This window comes from Peromyscus eremicus, unplaced genomic scaffold (assembly GCF_949786415.1).
Source record: "Peromyscus eremicus unplaced genomic scaffold, PerEre_H2_v1 PerEre#2#chrX_unloc_1, whole genome shotgun sequence".
NCBI lineage: Eukaryota > Metazoa > Chordata > Mammalia > Rodentia > Cricetidae > Peromyscus > Peromyscus eremicus.
In genome coordinates this window covers 7801045-7819421 of record NW_026734288.1, presented here as the reverse complement: position 1 = coordinate 7819421, position 18377 = coordinate 7801045, and the positions used below count along the sequence as shown (strand labels likewise).

Below are 18377 nucleotides of genomic sequence, written 5' to 3'. Positions count from 1 at the left end.
GGCAAAGTATAGATTAATAGAAGTGGGTGAATTTAAGATAGAAGAAGTAGATAACAAGAAGCCTGCCATGGACATACAGTTTGTAAGCAATATAAGTCTCTGTGTGTTTACTTGGTTGGGTCTGAGCCACTGTAGAACTGATGGATTAGAGAGATTTGTCCTGACTGTAGGCCAGGCAGGACCAGAAAAACTCTAGCTGCATGCACCACATGCCTGCAAGCCCTTATGGCTATTAGAATCTCCACTGAGATGTTAGGTACAATTCTAATAGGTCTGCCTTTATATGTTGCTCGGTCTTTTTCCTTTGCAGCTTTTAATATTTTTCTTTATTATGTATGTTTAATGATTTGGTTATTATGTGACAAGGGGACTTTCTTTTCTGACCCAGTTTATTTGGTGTTTTACATGCTTCTGTGTACTTTCATCAGCACCTCCTTTAACTTAGGAAAAAAATTATTGTATCATTTTATTGAAAATATTTTCTGGACATTTGAGTGTGTGTGTGGTTTTTTTTTTTAATCTTTCCTCTATTCCTATCATTCACAGGTTTGGTCTCTGCATAATATCCCAGATTTCTTAGTTGCTTAGCATCGAGGAATTTTTATATTTAACATTTTCTTCGACTGATGTATCCATTTCTTCTATTGTATCCCCAGGGTCTGAGATTCTCCCCTCCATTTCTCTGCTCTACTGGTGAATCTTGCCTCTGGAATTCCTTTTTGTAGTCCTAAAGTTTTCATTTCTGGAATTCCTTCAGTTTCTGGTTTTTTTTTATTGTTTTTATTTCCACTTTAAGCTCTTAAACAGTTGTATTTGTTTCCTTTAGTGATTTGTTTGTTTTATCTTAGCTTTATTTAAGTTGTTTATTGGTTTACTCCAATTGCTTGTGTTTCTCATCTTTTTTTGTGGAATTTATTGATATTCTTCCATTGTTCGTTTGTGCTTTCATGAATTCATGTAAGCTATTCATTTTTTATGGGCCTTTATCATCTACATATATTTGGTTTTTAAGTTTTTTTCCTTGTATTTCAACTATTTTTGAGTATTTAGGGCCTGTTGTGGTAGGATAGTTGGGTTCTGTTGTTCACATAGTGCCCTGGCTGTTATTATGTTCCTCCGCTGGCATCTTGGTTTAGGGTGAAAATAGGTCTAGGTGTTGTTTTCTAACTTCATCTTTGTTGGATGGGAGTTTTGTTCCTGGGTTTGTGTTTGTCCTCTGGAGTTTCAAAGTGTGTGTTGAATGAGTGTTGCCTTTTTCCTGGCCTTCTTGTCTGGTGTGTTCAAGGGAGACTACTTGGTGATGATGAAAACTGGGGGAAGAGGAATGCAGGGGAGATAATTTTCAGATCCACAGGAGGCATGGGGAAAGAAGAGAAAAAGCTACCTCTGATAGGAGCAACTTTTAAAATTAGGTGTGGAGTAAGAGACAATGTGGTAGATCTGAAGACAACCCAACTGGTCTTTTAGAAGATGTGGTGAGTAGTTGAACAGAGGGTGTCTGGCACAGTTGGGTGATGGGACACAGATATGAAGATAGTAGGGAAGGGTTGTGGGGGATGCTCTTTGGAATCCACAGAAGACATTAAAAGGGAGAGGAGAAGCTGCAGCTAGAGTTCTGTTTTAGCCCTCAGGGCAACCGTGAGTATTGGATCCCTTAGAGTGGGGAAGGTCTGTGAATAGTATTCCTGGTACCATACCCAACATCTTACTATTGATTCATTAGGTTCCCAGGGATCACTTACTTACTTATTCTCTTATTTAGAATTATGTTGTGGCTGATCTGTGAAAGACTTTTAGTTTATTGGATAAAAAGTAGTATGTGGGTTGCAAATGTCACTCAGCAAGTATTCTTGGGGGAGTTCAGATAGAAGCACTCAAGTTGAGAGGCTTATAATTTCCTGCTATTCCAGATCCAGGGGATCTGATATGATCTTTACTCTGTCACCTATACACACATGGAAAATATTCTTTCTCTTACGTACCAGTATACACAAAAAATGGGTCTTGACTTTTTTTAAAAAGTTTGTAAGACTTATAAAACAAAGACTTATAAAGGAAATCAGGTTGTTTTAAGTATATAATAGAATCATACAATATTTATTTTAAAAAATATTGTCTTCCATTTGATATATATTTTTTTTAATTTCCTCACTCTGATATAGGTTTACATCTAATCTTTAATCATAGGAAATGAAATTGTTTTAAATTTTCTAACTGACATCCTATTCTTTATCAAAGGAGAATGAGATAGTATTAGTAGCCAAAACTATTTTCTACAATGTAGAAATATCAGGCTTCAAGTGAATGATTCCAATTTTGGTGGAACAGTCTTCTCACTCAACCCATTTTCTATTATTGGTGAAGGACAGAACTGGAGTGCACAGGGTGAGTGGTGGTCAGTGATTTCTTTGATTTTGATTTTCATTAGAAACTTATAATTCTTTTTCAAGAGACAATGTTATATTTGTAGGTCTGTCTTTCTGTCTCCTTTTATCACTGGTACCATCTGTGTTATGTGAGGTTTCTTTTTTTATTAGTTATGATATAGTTATATTGTTTCTCTGGCAAATGATGGAACTTCACTTATTTTTATAATATGGAAAATTACAATATTATGTTAAGATCTCCTTAGGTTTTTCATTTGGAGATTTTCTGTAGATGAACAATTTCAATTTTCTCTTCTTGATCTCAGAAACTTGTATTTCTTCATTCATTGGTGTATCTGTATTGCTACTTCTTATCATCATCAATTTTTTTTTGCTATTTAAGTTGTTGATGTAGTTGATTCATTGGGTTTGGGTTTGGAAAATCTCATATATTATTTTCTCTGTGTCCTACTTACTTTCAGATGTCAACATTTCAGAGCCCATAGTCACCATTGGAAACATCTGTTGAGGATGTGCCCCATCAGAACACCTAGTTGCTAAGTCTGTGAAAGATTTTGTTGATGTATGATTTATGGGTGATGGCCCTTCCACTGAGTATGCAATATCCCTAAGAATGTTGGCCTGCACTAGATAAGACAGCAAGCTTGGCATAAGACAATGACTATGTCAGAGAGAAAGCTTGGAAACAAAGATTCCTCATGGTTTTTGCCTTCAGTTGCTAGATTGAATATCTATTCTAAACACTGACAATAATGGATTGTGATCTGGAAGAATGAGGCAAATAAACATGTTTGTTACCTAGGTGCTTTTGTGTAGAAAACTGAATCAGAGCAAGAAAAAGCAGGTTGTAACAGAATATAATAAACCAAAAGTGATTTTGTTGTCCAAAGGTCCTGGGAATGATGACTTTTGGGGGCAATGTTGAGCACATCAAAATTTAGATGACAAAGGACATAGAAAGCTGCACACAGAGCTTAATTGGTTATTCTTATAGTACATTGAATAAAGTACTGTTAGAAGTATTATGAGCAGTGGAGGTACAGGTCAAAGAATTTCAGGGGAATTAAAATCGAGGTAATTTATGTGATATTTTGCCCCCTAACTTTTCTTATTTTGCCCATTTCCTCAAGAAATTGAGTAAGGCAGAAATAAGATAAAATAATGGGACTGATTTCTTAGATGGACTATTGACTATCTTGGCTAGCTATTACTTACGATTCATTCAGTACTACATTAAAAAAATCAAGAAATGGATCATAAATAAATGAAAAGTCTATGGGTTGTAGAGAAAAATAGCACTATGAATTTGTAGAAGGTAGTCAAATGCTGAAAAGTGTCAGCAACTTTCAGGGAGAGTATCACCATTAAAAAGAAGGTCCTTACCCTACTTTGGAAGCCGAGCAAGGTGCCCTAAGGGTAAGAATCCCTCCTTCTATACACTCAATTAATAGAGGGATTAAGCAAAGTGATTGCCAGTCCCAGGAAGCAACTTTATTCAAAGCCTGCCACAACTCTGGTTCAAGCATGGCAGGGGATATCACAACTAAGAAGTCAAATTTGGGGGAATCACTGATGTTGAACTGGTTCTGGATACCAGAATGATGCAAAATTTAAAATTATACATTCTTAGTCTGCATTTTCAGATCAGCTCTGTTGTAGGCATCTGTGTTTGGTATGGTAAGAGCTCCAGTGAGGAGACTGTCTAAGTTCATTGCATGACACTATGACGATGAAGCCTGTGTTGCAATTTAAGATCATAACATGTTGAGATACTTAAGCAATGAGACATCTTCCAAGGAGAGCTGCATATACTGAGTGGAAGTAACCAAAGAGAGAGATGTATGGGAATTTGTGGGAAGAGAGCCATCTAAATCCTTTGAAAATGAAGCCCCATGTCTCTGACACAGAGCTACCAGATTCAATGGTTGCCCTGCTGGGTTTCAGTCTTCTTTTTGTCTTTCATTATTATGTCTCAGTTCCTCTCATTTGAAATGGGAAAGAGTTTTCCATGCCATTTATATGTTTGAAATATTTAAATTGTTTTCAGGTTGTATAAGATGACCCAGTCAAGAATTTGTCATGAGTGTCAAAAGCGATTTTGGACATTTGAACAGTGTAGGGGCTGTTGCACAATATGAGCATCATGGAAGTGACTAAATGCATGTTCTTCATGGATGATCCTGAACCTAAAGTGACCTGGGTCAGAATCTAGTCAACTGAATAAAAAGCTCCCAGATAGGATGAGGTGTTTGAACATGTATCTGTCCTTGACAGCTTTCTTTGGGGTTCTCGTAAAACCTCAAGTAGGAGTAACTTATCTGGATGAAATTTCTATTGGGGGTATGATATATGTCTCTATAGGCTTAACTCATTTCTTTTCTAAGTTTCTACTGTGTTATGTTTGAAATGAATTCAGCCAGCTTACTTCTTGTGCTGTCATGACTTCAGCAACATTGTAGATGGTATTACTAAATCACATAAGATACAATTAAACAAATTGGTATTCAATTCTAAGCCATCTTGGTAGCCTGATTTTTTTAAAAATTTTGATGTTTTTATATTTGTTTCTGATGACAAACTTTTTCTGTATAGCCCTGACTGTCCTAAGCATAGTTCTATACACCAAGCTGGCCTTGAACTCAGAGATTCACCCAACTCTTGCTCCCGCATGCTGAGATGAAATGTCCAACATTCATGGAGATATATATATACATATATATATATATATACATATATATATATATATGTATGTATGTATATATGTATATATGTATATATCATGTCAAGCATATGCCATTTTTTTTAACTTTACCTCCAGCTTGAATTTTGAAATTTGGCAGAGGATATCATTCTCATTTCCAGGTTGGCAGTATTTATGAGAGTCATAGTGCCTGGAAATTTTGAGTAATTAAATTACAGGTGTGTGACATTCTTCCTCCTCAATGTATTTGTTTCATTTTTCAATAACAATGATTCTTTTGCCTCTATACATAGATATGCAATACACATATGCCTGGCCCTCACAGTACTCAAAAGAGGTTCTTAGAATCTCTGAGCTTAGAATAATGAACAGTTGTGGGATCCCCCATGTTAGTACTGGCAATTGAACCCATCTGTATACAAGACTAGCAACAGCTCTTAACTTCTGACTCATCTGGCCTGCCCTGTGTTGATTATTTATAATCAACAGTGATATTGCTCATGTTATCATCTATTTGTAACTGTTTAAATAAAAAGTTCCTTATAGTAAGACTGCTTAAAGTACTGTTTAAGCTGGAGCAATTCAGATTTCTAGAAGATGAATAAAGAACTGGAGTAAATGCATAACTCTTTGTAGCAACTTCAGTAAAGAAACAGTCTCTAAGTTCATTCTATGTTTTTTTGTACATATGATTGATGTTTGCTGTGCAAACAGGTTCTTAATATTTACTTTTTACTGTCCTGAAACTGATTGCATAGACTAGGCTAGCTTTCAACTCAGAAGCACATATACCTGCCTCTGCTCTCTGGTTTCTGGGATTAAAAGCATGAGCCAATACACCAAACTTACTCATCATTTTTGTAGTTAGTAATTATTCATACAATTTCGTTGATGTGTACTCAGTGCTCTTGATGTGTTTTTTGTCTCTATGTCTGTTAATTGGCAATTCTCTTTCATTCTAAAATAAATTGATGATTATATTGTAATGTCTCAGTTAAAGAATAAGAGTGGGAAGCACCAGAATTATATGACTATATTGTCAAGAAGCATGCATTTATAATGTTGTTGGTATCATGCTGTTTTTTTTTTTTTTTTTTTTTTTTGGTTTTTCAAGACAGGGTTTCTCTGTGTAGTTTTGCGCCTCTCCTGGAATTCACTTGGTAGCCCAAGATGGTCTCGAACTCACAGAAATCTGCCTGGATTTGCCTCCGGATTAAAGGTGTGCATGGCCACTGACGGGCCATGCTTTTGGTTATATACAAATGTATGACATACTTACATATAGCATATTTTAGGATGCCGTGACCTATAATGATGTGCACATCAACTTCACTAAGGAGGAGTGGGCATTGCTGGATCTTTCACAGAAGAATATCTACAAAGATATGATGCTGGAGACATATATGAACCTCACTACTATAGGTAAATTTTCATTCATATTTTAATTTAAGGCAAAAATTGTTTTTTGGTTATTGATACTCTTCTGTAATTCTGATTGAGAATGAGGCAGAATGAGGTAACTAAATCCAGAAAGATTCTAAGGATCACTGAAGATAGTAAATCAAATTTTGCACAATTCCTGTAATATTCTATAAATTCTCTCATTCTATATTTTAGGATACAATTGGGGAAATCTTGAAGTTGAAGAACATTGTCAAAGCTCTCAAAGACATGAAAGGTAATTTTTATGTACAAGCTGATACAAAGGTGCCTCTGGATATATTTTATTGTATTTGAATGTTTTAAAGAAATGCAACAGTGTAAATAATCAAAGCTTAAATTACATTCATGATCTTCAAATGCTCACAATCCATATACATCAAAGTCAGGTAAATGAATTGTGTTGGCAGGTTACTCATTTTAGAAGGAAGACAAGGAATCAATACCTTAAAAGATATGAGCATTTGAATCATAGTTTTCTAAGATCTATGATGTGGAATTGCCCACCCATTTAGTTTCATATGACTCTTATTACCAAGGGTATACATATTAAATATGTGATAAGTGTATGTCCAAAACCTTCTAATAAACAAATACTCTATATTAAAGCTAGTGTTACTCTCTAGTTTTTCTGACACTGCTAAGTTTAGTGAGATGAGTCTTAAGAGTCAAGAGTTAAGGGGGGATTGTTGTGAAGAAGCCTTAAAACCTATATCACATGTATATGAGGAAAAAAAAGTCAAGCTGTGTGGAGACAATGTAGAAACTTTTTATTTGTTATTCTTCATTTACTAGGTATAGCATATGTCACTCTGGGTACAAGCCATATGAACATAGCAATATGGAAAAAAAGCAATATATCCCTCTTCATCTCAAAACAATTATAAGTTATGTACCAGTCTCATATTGAGTAGACTTCCTTAATGTGATTCAAGTTTACACATAATTGGTTTTCCAGCTTAATTGGGAATACGTCTACAAACAAACTGAAGAAAAGTCCTTTGAGTAGTGGGAATGTGTAAAACTTCTGTCTCTCCTGGTTCATTGAGCAAATGTAGTAGGATTCATGGTATAGGAAAAGGGATTAATGAAATTAAGTGGGGTAAAGGTTTAAATACTTTCAATTCTTTTCATATATATGAAAAATCTCATTGAGAAAATCATTCCATATATGTGATCCATGTAATGAAGGATCTAAACATCATAGGCATCTTCAAAAGAGCAAAATAATCCTTAATGAAGGGGAACAACATAAGTATAAGCAAAGTGATAAAAATTTATGATCCAATTTCTCTTTACGTCTACACTGAAATGTAAAATTAATTCACACAAAATAAAGATGTAAAAGAGTAAAGAATATGGTACAGCTGTTACATATTCAAATTATCTTTGCAGACCTGAAAGAAGTCAAATTGGAGAGAAACCATATGAATTTAATCAATGTGGTAAAGCCTTTTCTCATCATAGTACTCTTCATTTGCAAAAAAGAAGATATACTAGAGAGAAACTCTATGAACATAATCAGTGTGGGAAAGCCTTTGCACAACACAGTACTTTTCAAGTGCTTGAAAGTACAGATATTGGAGAGAAACTGTATGAATGTAATCAGTGTGGTAAAGCCTCTGCTCAAAACAGTGTTCTTCAAAGGCATGAAAGAACACACACTGGAGAGAAACCCTATAAATGTAAACAGTGTGATAAATCCTTTGCAGATTATAGTCATCTTCAAAGGCATGATAGAACACATACTGGAGAGAAACCCTATGAATGCAATCACTGTGGTAAAGCCTTTGCAGCTTACAGTCACCTTCAAAGGCATGAAAGAACACATACTGGAGAGAAACCCTATGAATGCAATCACTGTGGTAAAGCCTTTGCAGATCACAGTCACCTTCAAAGGCATGAAATAACACACACTGGAGAGAAACCCTATGAATGTAAACAGTGTGATAAATCCTTTGCACATAACAGATATCTTCAAAGGCATGAAAGAACACATACTGGAGAGAAACCCTATGAATACAATCACTGTGGTAAAGCCTTTGCAGATCATAGTCACCTTCAAAGGCATGAAAGAACACACACTGGAGAGAAACCCTATGAATGCAATCACTGTGGTAAAGCCTTTGCAGATCATAGTCATCTTCAAAGGCATGAAAGAACACATACTGGAGAGAAACCCTATGAATGCAATCACTGTGGTAAAGCCTTTGCAGATCACAGTCATCTTCAAAGGCATGATAGAACACATACTGGAGAGAAACCCTATGAATGCAATCACTGTGGTAAAGCCTTTGCAGCTTACAGTCACCTTCAAAGGCATGAAAGAACACATACTGGAGAGAAACCTTATGAATGCAATCACTGTGGTAAAGCCTTTGCAGATCACAGTCACCTTCAAAGGCATGAAATAACACACACTGGAGAGAAACCCTATGAATGTAAACAGTGTGATAAATCCTTTGCACATAACAGATATCTTCAAAGGCATGAAAGAACACATACTGGAGAGAAACCCTATGAATGCAATCACTGTGGTAAAGCCTTTGCAGATCATAGTCACCTTCAAAGGCATGAAAGAACACACACTGGAGAGAAACCCTATGAATGCAATCACTGTGGTAAAGCCTTTGCAGATCATAGTCATCTTCAAAGGCATGAAAGAACACATACTGGAGAGAAACCCTATGAATGCAATCACTGTGGTAAAGCCTTTGCAGATCACAGTCATCTTCAAAGGCATGAAAGAACACATACTGGAGAGAAACCCTATGAATGCAATCACTGTGGTAAAGCCTTTGCAGCTTACAGTCACCTTCAAAGGCATGAAAGAACACATACTGGAGAGAAACCCTATGAATGCAATCACTGTGGTAAAGCCTTTGCAGATCACAGTCACCTTCAAAGGCATGAAATAACACACACTGGAGAGAAACCCTATGAATGTAAACAGTGTGATAAATCCTTTGCACATAACAGATATCTTCAAAGGCATAAAAGAATACATACTGGAGAGAAACCCTATGAATGCAATCACTGTGGTAAAGCCTTTGCAGATCATAGTCACCTTCAAAGGCATGAAAGAACACACACTGGAGAGAAACCCTATGAATGCAATCACTGTGGTAAAGCCTTTGCAGCTTACAGTCACCTTCAAAAGCATGAAAGAACACATACTGGAGAGAAATCCTATGAATGTAATCTGTGTGGTAAAGCCTTTGTAGATCACAGTAATTTTAAAACACATGAAATAACACATACTGGAAAGAAACCCTATGAATGTAATCTGTGTAATAAAGCCTTTGCATATCACAGTTATCTTCAAATACATAAAAGAAGACATACAGGAGAGAAACCCTATAAATGTAACCAATGTGTTAAAGCCTTTGCACAACACAGGTATCTTCCAAGCCATAAAAGAACACATACTGGAGAGAAACCATATGAATGTAATCAATGTAGTAAAGCCTATGAACATCAAAGTCATCTTCAAAGACATGTAAAAATACATACTGGAGAGAAACTCTATGAATGTAATCAGTGTGGTAAAGCCTTTGCAGATCATTGTCATTTTAAAGCACTTGAAACAATACATGCTGGAAAGAAACTCTTTGAATGTAATCTGTGTAATGAAGCCTTTGTACATTACAGTCATCTTCAAAGGCATACAAGAACACATACTGGAATGAAACCCTATGAATGTAATCAGTGTAGTAAAGCCTTTTCACATCACAGTTGTCTTCAAGTATATAAAAAGAGACATGCAGGAGAGAAACCTTATTAATGTAACCCATGCAGTAAAGCCTTTCCTTGTAACAGTGATTTTTTCCCCCAAAAGTAATTTTATTCAAATAACTTGACATATCATGTCTTAACAATTACAAAACCATGATTTTGACATGTGGCAATTTATAAGTTAAGTAAATGTGAAATGCTAAGAGATGTGAACAGCTGATTTTTGTCTCAGGGTTCTGTTTAAGAGTGATGGGACACTCAGGTAATGACTTTATTTTCTCTGTTAACATAACCAGCCCACAGTACAGCGTGCAAACCACAAAGTACAAATTCAAGAAGGGAATGTCTTTACTAAGTCACAAAACTTTGGCAAATCAATACAGTACCCGTTAATACAATAAAATACTATTTTTCCTGGAGTCAGAGATTACCTTAGTGATAATTTTCACTCCAAAAGTATCATTTAAATCCAAATCCAAACACTGGTTTCCAACAGGGCAAGTTATTTTATAGAAATTAATGTCATTTGAAATTTTACAATTTCTCTTTTTAAAGGGAGTTCCTCAGGCAGGTGGTTCTTGTTCGCTGCCTCAGTCAACTCTTTAGATGCCAGGGCAGCTGGACTCTGTTCTGGTTGGTCCCCAGCCAGGTAGTTTTCTCGTACCTAAAAGGCTCTAAGCTTCTCCCTAAGGAGACTCGATCCACATGGCTTTCTTCTAAGTACTTAAACAACAACAGACCAACCCATTAATTGTTCACATGGACACAAGACTCTTTTTTACTCAGTTCCCTCAAGCCCTCCTACCACAGATGATCACTTTGATTTAGAAGCTCTCCATATTTTGATCAAAAGTCACAGCCTTACCCCAGCTCATTAAAAAAAAAAAAGAAAAGAAAAAAAAATCTACCTAAAATAGCAGTATCTTTTAAATAAAAAATAAATATGATGTCAGCCTGAAGAGTCTTGGGGGCCCTGTAGCTGTACACCAATTTCCATTGTCATTTTTCTAGCAACACTGCTGCAGCCGGCATTGGTGTCCTTATGCTTCCTCTTGTTGATGCTGTCAATTTTTCAATTTCGGCATTCAGTTTGTGTATCACCAATTCTATTGCTTCTCGGCCTTTGTTAGCGTTGGAAGATATGGTGCTTGCCATGAGTCTTTCAAGGTAGCTGCTGAGGCTGACCCCTTTCACAGTGATGATGGCTTTTTGGGTCAGGACAGTTTTCTCTGAGTCCTGGGGGTGCGGCCTGTGTGTAAGCCTCTCGTCTACAGAGACCATATTTGTAAATGAGATGTTAGTGGACTTCAGCTCCATTGTCTTTCTTACCGGGTCAACTTCAGAATGCTCTTGCACGTACATTTTTGTACTTGCGGAACCACTAAGGGACTTCACAATGGAAGGTAGGCCCCACTCTGTGATGAGGAATCTATGGCTGTGCAGCTTTCCAGAGGGATTGACATGTCTAACACATCAACGCCAACCACACTTGGGTTCATGGGGTTTGGGTATTTCTGCATTGCAGCTGTGGTAACCATTTAACATCGGTGGTCAAAGACATGCTCCAAAGTCGAGATCTTCATGGTGCCAGCCACCTGACCAGTGTCCTGTGGCGTCCCGGGACGATGAGGCACATAAGTTCACCGGTCCTGCTCTGTCCTGGCTGGCCAGCCTCACAGCCGTAACAGTGATCTTAAAGTGCATAAAAGAACACATACTGGAGAGAAACCCTATGAATGTAAACATTGTGATAAAGCCTTTGCTCAAAACAATGTTCTTCAAATGCATGAAAGAACACATACAGGAGAGAAACCATGTGAAAGTAATCAGTGTGGTAAAGCCTTTGAACATCACAATCATCTTCAAAGGCGTACAAGAACACATACTGCAATGGAATCCTACAAATGTAATCAGTGTGGTAAAGAATCTGAATGTCACAGTAATCTTAGAATACATAAAAGAACACATACTGGAGAAGAACCCTACAAGAGTAACACTATTAGTGTATAATTGCTGTCTTAAAGCATGTGAATATAACATTAGATTTTGAAGATCTAAAGAAACTCATACCAAAGGAAATGTGATTACAAAGATTTGGTAAGATCTTTAGCCAACACACTTACATTAAGTACACAAGATTTTTGACACACACAGGTGTCAAAAATCTCTTCAAACAGTATTTGGCTTATACCTGCAAATTCACACGGAAGAAAGAATTATGGATTTAAAGGATATTGTAACTAATTTAGATTTCATACTTCAATTACATGAGATAATGAATCCATATATAAAAGTTCATGAATGTGTACTAATTCATTTCTGTTGCTCTGATATATCATGTCAATGTGAACATATGAAAGTGGTTAATTGGCCATTGGTTCCAGACTGATACAGGGTCAGAATGAAAGTGACATGGAAACAAGTGTCATACATGGCAGCTACAGTAGGAAACTGAAAATTCCCATCCTTAATCTGCAACATAAAGCATAAAGTATAAAAGGGAAATGGTAAACTCTTAGACTAACTCACTGTGACATATTTCTTCTCGCAGGGCAGCATTTTCTAAATAATCCCAAATAATACCACAAACTGAACATGATTGATTTCTCTGATGTCAATCCTACATGCTTGCTTTCTTTTACACAAACCAATACATGATGCAGAGAAATTCTGTAAGCATTTAGAGATCTCAATACCTTTGTGACTAGAATTACAGGAGAAAAATATGAGTAAAAATTAGTTTAAGAGTTGTTTTAATTTTAATTATGTGATATCTCTCTGTACTTGTGCATGTTCACTCTTGTTCCCAAGAAGATTAGACCTTTGGAACTTCTTGTTGTTTTGATTACTGCAAGTTTTCAAAATCCTGACTTTGTTCCTGGGAATGAGCTTGTATTAAGATACTGCCATGTCTCTAGCCCTGTAAGTATTTTAGAGCTTTTTTGTCGTATTTATATTAGGAAATAGGGAAAAGGTAATAGAAGAGAAAAATCCTTTTCATATAAACATTTGGTAAAACTTAGCCGGGCGGTGGTGGCGCACGCCTTTAATCCCAGCACTCGGGAGGCAGAGCCAGGCGGATCTCTGTGAGTTCGAGGCCAGCCTGGGCTACCAAGTGAGTCCCAGGAAAGGCGCAAAGCTACACAGAGAAACCCTGTCTTGAAAAACCAAAAAAAAAAAAAAAAAAAAAAAAAACATTTGGTAAAACTTTAGACAACACAATTTTCTTCATATTCAAGAAAAAATCTAACATCCCTTTTTCTTTCTTTGAAGTAAGTAAATTACTAAAAATGTTAACTAAAGACTGATGTGAAGATCACATTATGGCTTCTATTTTGCAACATTTGATGTATAAAGTGGCTATATGTTTGGCAAATCCATTTAGTGAATTTTATTTTGTGGTTCATCTATTCCTTCTGTGACTTTTGTTCATGTTCTATTGTGCTTTCACTTAGTGAGTGGTATTTTTCTGCTGCAATGTATAAAATAATGGTTATCATGTAAGTGGTCTATTTGTATTTAAATATGAGGCAGAATGTGAACATAATTTTCAAGTAAGGATGTCTGTGAAAGGGTGGTGGGTTTTTGCTCCTGGTTTTATTTTTCATAAATTCCCTTGAAATGCTCATTGTTTTCCAGCCTGGCTTGTGTGTCAGTAATTAGTCAAGAATATGCTTGAACTCATAATCCCAATTTTTCAGTCTCCTAAGTACAAGTCTAAGTATAGATGATGCACTCCCAACATTTTCTGTATTGTCAAAACTTTTTAACAATTTTAATGTTAAAATACTTAATAGAGAATATGAAATAAAATTAAATACCTCATGTGTGTATGCAAAGAAACATTTTATTATATGTATAAATTAAATACCTCATGTGTGTATGCAAAGAAATATTTTATTATATGTATATCCTTGACATTAAGGTTTTCTTTGCAATTTTATCAGTTACTGTTCATTTTTTTCTTATTAAATCACTTTCTCCTTTAGCTCAGGTTTTATTCACACACTATAATTGAGAATTGCTTTGATCATTTAATCCTCACTATGCTGTTGAGGACTGTGATGATAGTCCCACCATTCCTTCTAGTCTGGGTCTTAACCAGTCAGTGAGTAAGAAAAATAAACCAATGAATGAATGTCTTCCAAACTCTGGCATTTCTGGAAACTTACAAGTAAAGAGGGACTTGTGCAATAATTGAGTTGACAGAATAATGTTAATCAGGTTTAGACAGAGCAAAGAAATGGGTGAGCAAGAAAATAGGTGAAAGCTTTTTTGCTATGACAGTAGATGATATCAGCAATGAGTACTGAAGTTATCAGTGCTAGATAGTCAATAATTGTACTGTCTGCCCCTGAATCAAGCAATCAAGAATCTAGTTCAAGAACTGAACTTTCATGAAACCAAATTACTGTAGTTACTCTAGTTGAACCAAAATAGAAGACCTGCATAAAATGGTGCATTCCTGACTAATAAGACTGTGATTTTCTAGGTATAAGATGTTTAGCCTGAGAGAAAAGGTGTGAGCTTTCCTTGTTGTACTCTAATACAAATCTCTGGTCTCTGCAGCACAGGGCCATAAAGCCTGTTACAATTTTTTAACATAATTTTGGGGATTATCTTTATATTGTTTCCACCAACTATTTCCTGACACAGTAACCAAGTGTTAGGCATTCCAGGCTGGATTTTGCCAGCTCAGTGAGAAGGCAAAAGAAACAGGACAATGAATATTTTAGTTCAGCCCAGGGTTTTTAATGTAGAGTTGCATTGCAGAGGTGCTTGTATGAGAATGGGAATTCATTGTCCACATATTACAACCAGTGATGTTCACAGTACAGAAAGAGAAGGAGCCGCAAACTTTTCCAGTTTTCTCTGCAGTTTGGTTTGCAATTGTACAATTAGTTAATCAATTATAGGTGATTAATAAATGTCCTGAGTGATCATTTCTTGGGCTCCACAGACTAGATTCCTTGACCAGGAGATTGACATATCTGCACTGAAATGTTAGTTCTGTACCCACAACAAAGATCCAGTTCTCCTGAACAAAGGCCCTTTTAACAGACCTTCATTACTACTTTTAACTTTTCTCCTTCCTAAGGCATGTAGAATCACTTAGCATTACAGATCAGAGCTCCCCAAAGCACTTTTGGCATGTTTGGTCTCTGTAAAGGATGAAATACTCAGGATCCCAGTGACACTTCTGGCTGTTAGTTAAGAAAGGAACTGTTTGGGGCTGGAAAGATGGCTCAGAGGTTAAGAGCACTGTTTGTTCTTCCAAAGGTCCTGAGTTCAATTCCCAGCAACCACATGGTGGCTCACAACCATCTGTAATGAGATCTGATGCCCTCTTCTGGCCTGCAGGGACACATGCAGACAGAACACTGTATACATAATAAATAAATAAATCTTAAAAAAAGAAAGAAAGAAAGAAAGAAACTGTTTATTTTCTTTGGGTTTCTTTTTACCGTAAATTGTGTAGTTGATTTTTACCACCAGTAATTATCAGACCTCCCGCTGAAGGTTTAAGCCTAACTTCCATTTTGGGATGGGGCGGTGACTGATGTGTTTTCTTCCAACTGAATTACATATATCAGGTGGAAGTATTGGGGTACTATGGTGGTATTGTATTCCCCAAAATATTGTGAACTCTAATAAACTTATCTGGGGTCAGAAAACAGAACAGCCACTAGATACCGAGGCTAGAAAATGGTGGCACTCATGCCATTAATCCTAGCATTAGAGAGGGAGAAATCCATCTGGATCTCTGTGAGTTTTAGGCCACACTGGAAACAGCCAGGCATGGTCGAACATGCCCTTAATCCCAGGAAGCGATGGTGGACAGCAGAAATGTATTTAAGGCATGAGGGACAGGAACTAGAGCAGGTTAAGCTTTTAGGCTTTTGAGCAGTAGTTCAGCTGAGACAGATTCGGATGAGGACATAGAGGCTTCCAGTCTGAGGAAACAGGATCAGCTGAGGAATTGGCAAGGTGGGGTGGCTATGGCTTGTTCTGCTTCTCTGATCTTTCAGCATTCACCTCAATACCTAGCTCCATGTTTATTCTTATTAACAAGACCTTCTAACAATTAATGCTACAGGATGCCCTTCCAGAGGGCTACTTGTCAAGAACAAACTCTCACATGTAGGTGGGAAAGAAATTCCTTTATTGGTGTCTCTCTAACATGCTGCTCAAGGGACCATTGCAGGGTCACAACCAACATTAAGTCCTGTTGTGCTATGAAGGCATCATAATTCTACAACAGAAGCATCTCCAGATTTTTGAAAAGAAGTTTTGAGTTAAGGACTCCTCTATTGATAGAGGTGGATTTGAACCCTGTCTGTAGTCCCACAGGGCATTGTCCTTCTTATCCACCTGACTAACCTACCTAAATTCTTTCATTACAGGCCTGCAGGATCACAGAGTTCTATAACTACCAGTCTGAGTCATATAGTGGGCTGTCCATTGCAGTAACAGCAAAAAGATTTGTGTGTGTAAAATGGCTTCCCATTCAGACCTGAAGAGTAGGAACAGTCTACTGTGTACATGGCAGGGGGAACCAGACTAGAAAATAACTAGGTCAGAGGATGATGATTAAGGTAGTGAACTTCAGGGGTCTCCTTTACAAAGAAGGACTGATGGGGCATGGTGAGTGTCTTTGTCTTTATTTTTCTATATGTATTATTTCACTCCATGTGAATGAAGACAGTATTGGCAGGTGGCCAGTTTAGGGAGGATAGCTGGAATTACTAAGTATTCAGTTTCCAATTAGAGAACTCACTTGTGAAAATATTTCCAATCATGATTGACATAGTTACATCAGCTGAGAGGTTTGAGACACAGGCCATTGGCTGTAACTCCATGTGTCACACTACAATATTCATTGGCTAACACTTTCCACTGGACAAAGTCATGTTAATGGCATTATTGAGAAGTACCTACTGAGCTTCAAAGTCAGTACAGCTAAATGTTCTTCCAATTATGTTTATCATTTAGTCAATAAGTCAATTATTGGTATCATTTAAAAATTTTATTTTCTTTAAATGTATTACTACTATGTTTTTCTATTTTTCAATGTTTACTGATTTAAGAATTTCTTTCCATTTTTCTTAAGTTCTGATTATTTATTTATTTATTTATTTGTTTATTTATTTATATCAGTTTACAGCAGTGGTTCTCAACATTTGGTATCATGACTCCCTTTTGGGGATTAAATGATCCTATCACAAAACTGGCCTGAGGCCACCAGACAGCAAAGTTATTTATATTACAGTTTGTAAGAGGTGAAAATGTGTAGTTATCACATAGCATAGAAAATAATTTTATAGATAAGTGGGTCAACAAATCATGGTGAACTGTAATAAAAGGTCAGAGCATTAGGAAGTTTGAGAACCACTGATTTAGATCAATGTCTCTTATAGCTCAGGCTTGTCTCACGCTATACAACTTAGAATTACTTTGAACATCTAAGCTTGCTTGTGTTGCCCAGTGCTGGAAAGACAGTCCTGAAACTCTTTGCAGGCTACACCTTGAATGATTTTTGGGAAGAAAAAATAACCAGTTAATGAGTATCCTCCAAATAATCCAGATTTTATTGTGAATATACAGATGAAGTAGAACCTGTGTTAGAATTGAGTTCACTGCCTAGCATTAAAGCAGGTGTAGTCACAGAAGAAAAAAGGATGGGCAAGAAAGAGCATGAAAGTTTTCTGCTGTGACAGTAATTGATATTAGCAGGGCTATGTGGAGGGTCTGATCTGTTATTCCACCTGCCTGAGAACATGAATTTGAACCCCTGGCACCTACGAAAAAAAAAAAATCCTGAAAAGCCATGGGATCATCAAACCCAGGCAAGGAATACAGGACAATAAAAGACCCTGCAAGATGTTAATTCACTGATACCCTGTCACAAAAGGAAGACACTCTCACTTGGCCAGACAAGATGCAGTGTGAGGAGCATTGCTTCAGGATATTCCTGCAATGTACTGGCTTCTTGTCCCATTATTGCAAACTTGAAAACCTAGCTGGGAGGGTTCTCCCTAATCTTGAGAACTAGGAGAAAGCAATGTGCCAAACAAGGTGAACGTCACCAGCAAGCCCTCAGATGGGTGGGGCCT

At 36.7% G+C, this 18377-nt stretch overlaps 1 protein-coding gene and 1 pseudogene across 1 annotated transcript; one reads left to right on the top strand and one right to left on the bottom strand.

Moving 5' to 3' along the window:
- The first annotated feature begins 4521 nt into the window (after positions 1 to 4521).
- On the top strand, positions 4522 to 11014 carry LOC131900974 (zinc finger protein 431-like). Its single transcript, XM_059252276.1, has 6 exons — positions 4522 to 4587; positions 6384 to 6510; positions 6706 to 6766; positions 7924 to 9758; positions 9828 to 9927; positions 10819 to 11014. The coding sequence occupies exons 1-6, from the start codon at positions 4522 to 4524 to the stop codon at positions 11012 to 11014; spliced, it is 2385 nt and encodes a 794-aa protein (XP_059108259.1).
- Positions 11015 to 11262: 248 nt separating this feature from the next.
- Positions 11263 to 11846, bottom strand: LOC131901005 (PRELI domain containing protein 3B-like; annotated as a pseudogene).
- Between the last annotated feature and the right edge of the window lie 6531 nt (positions 11847 to 18377).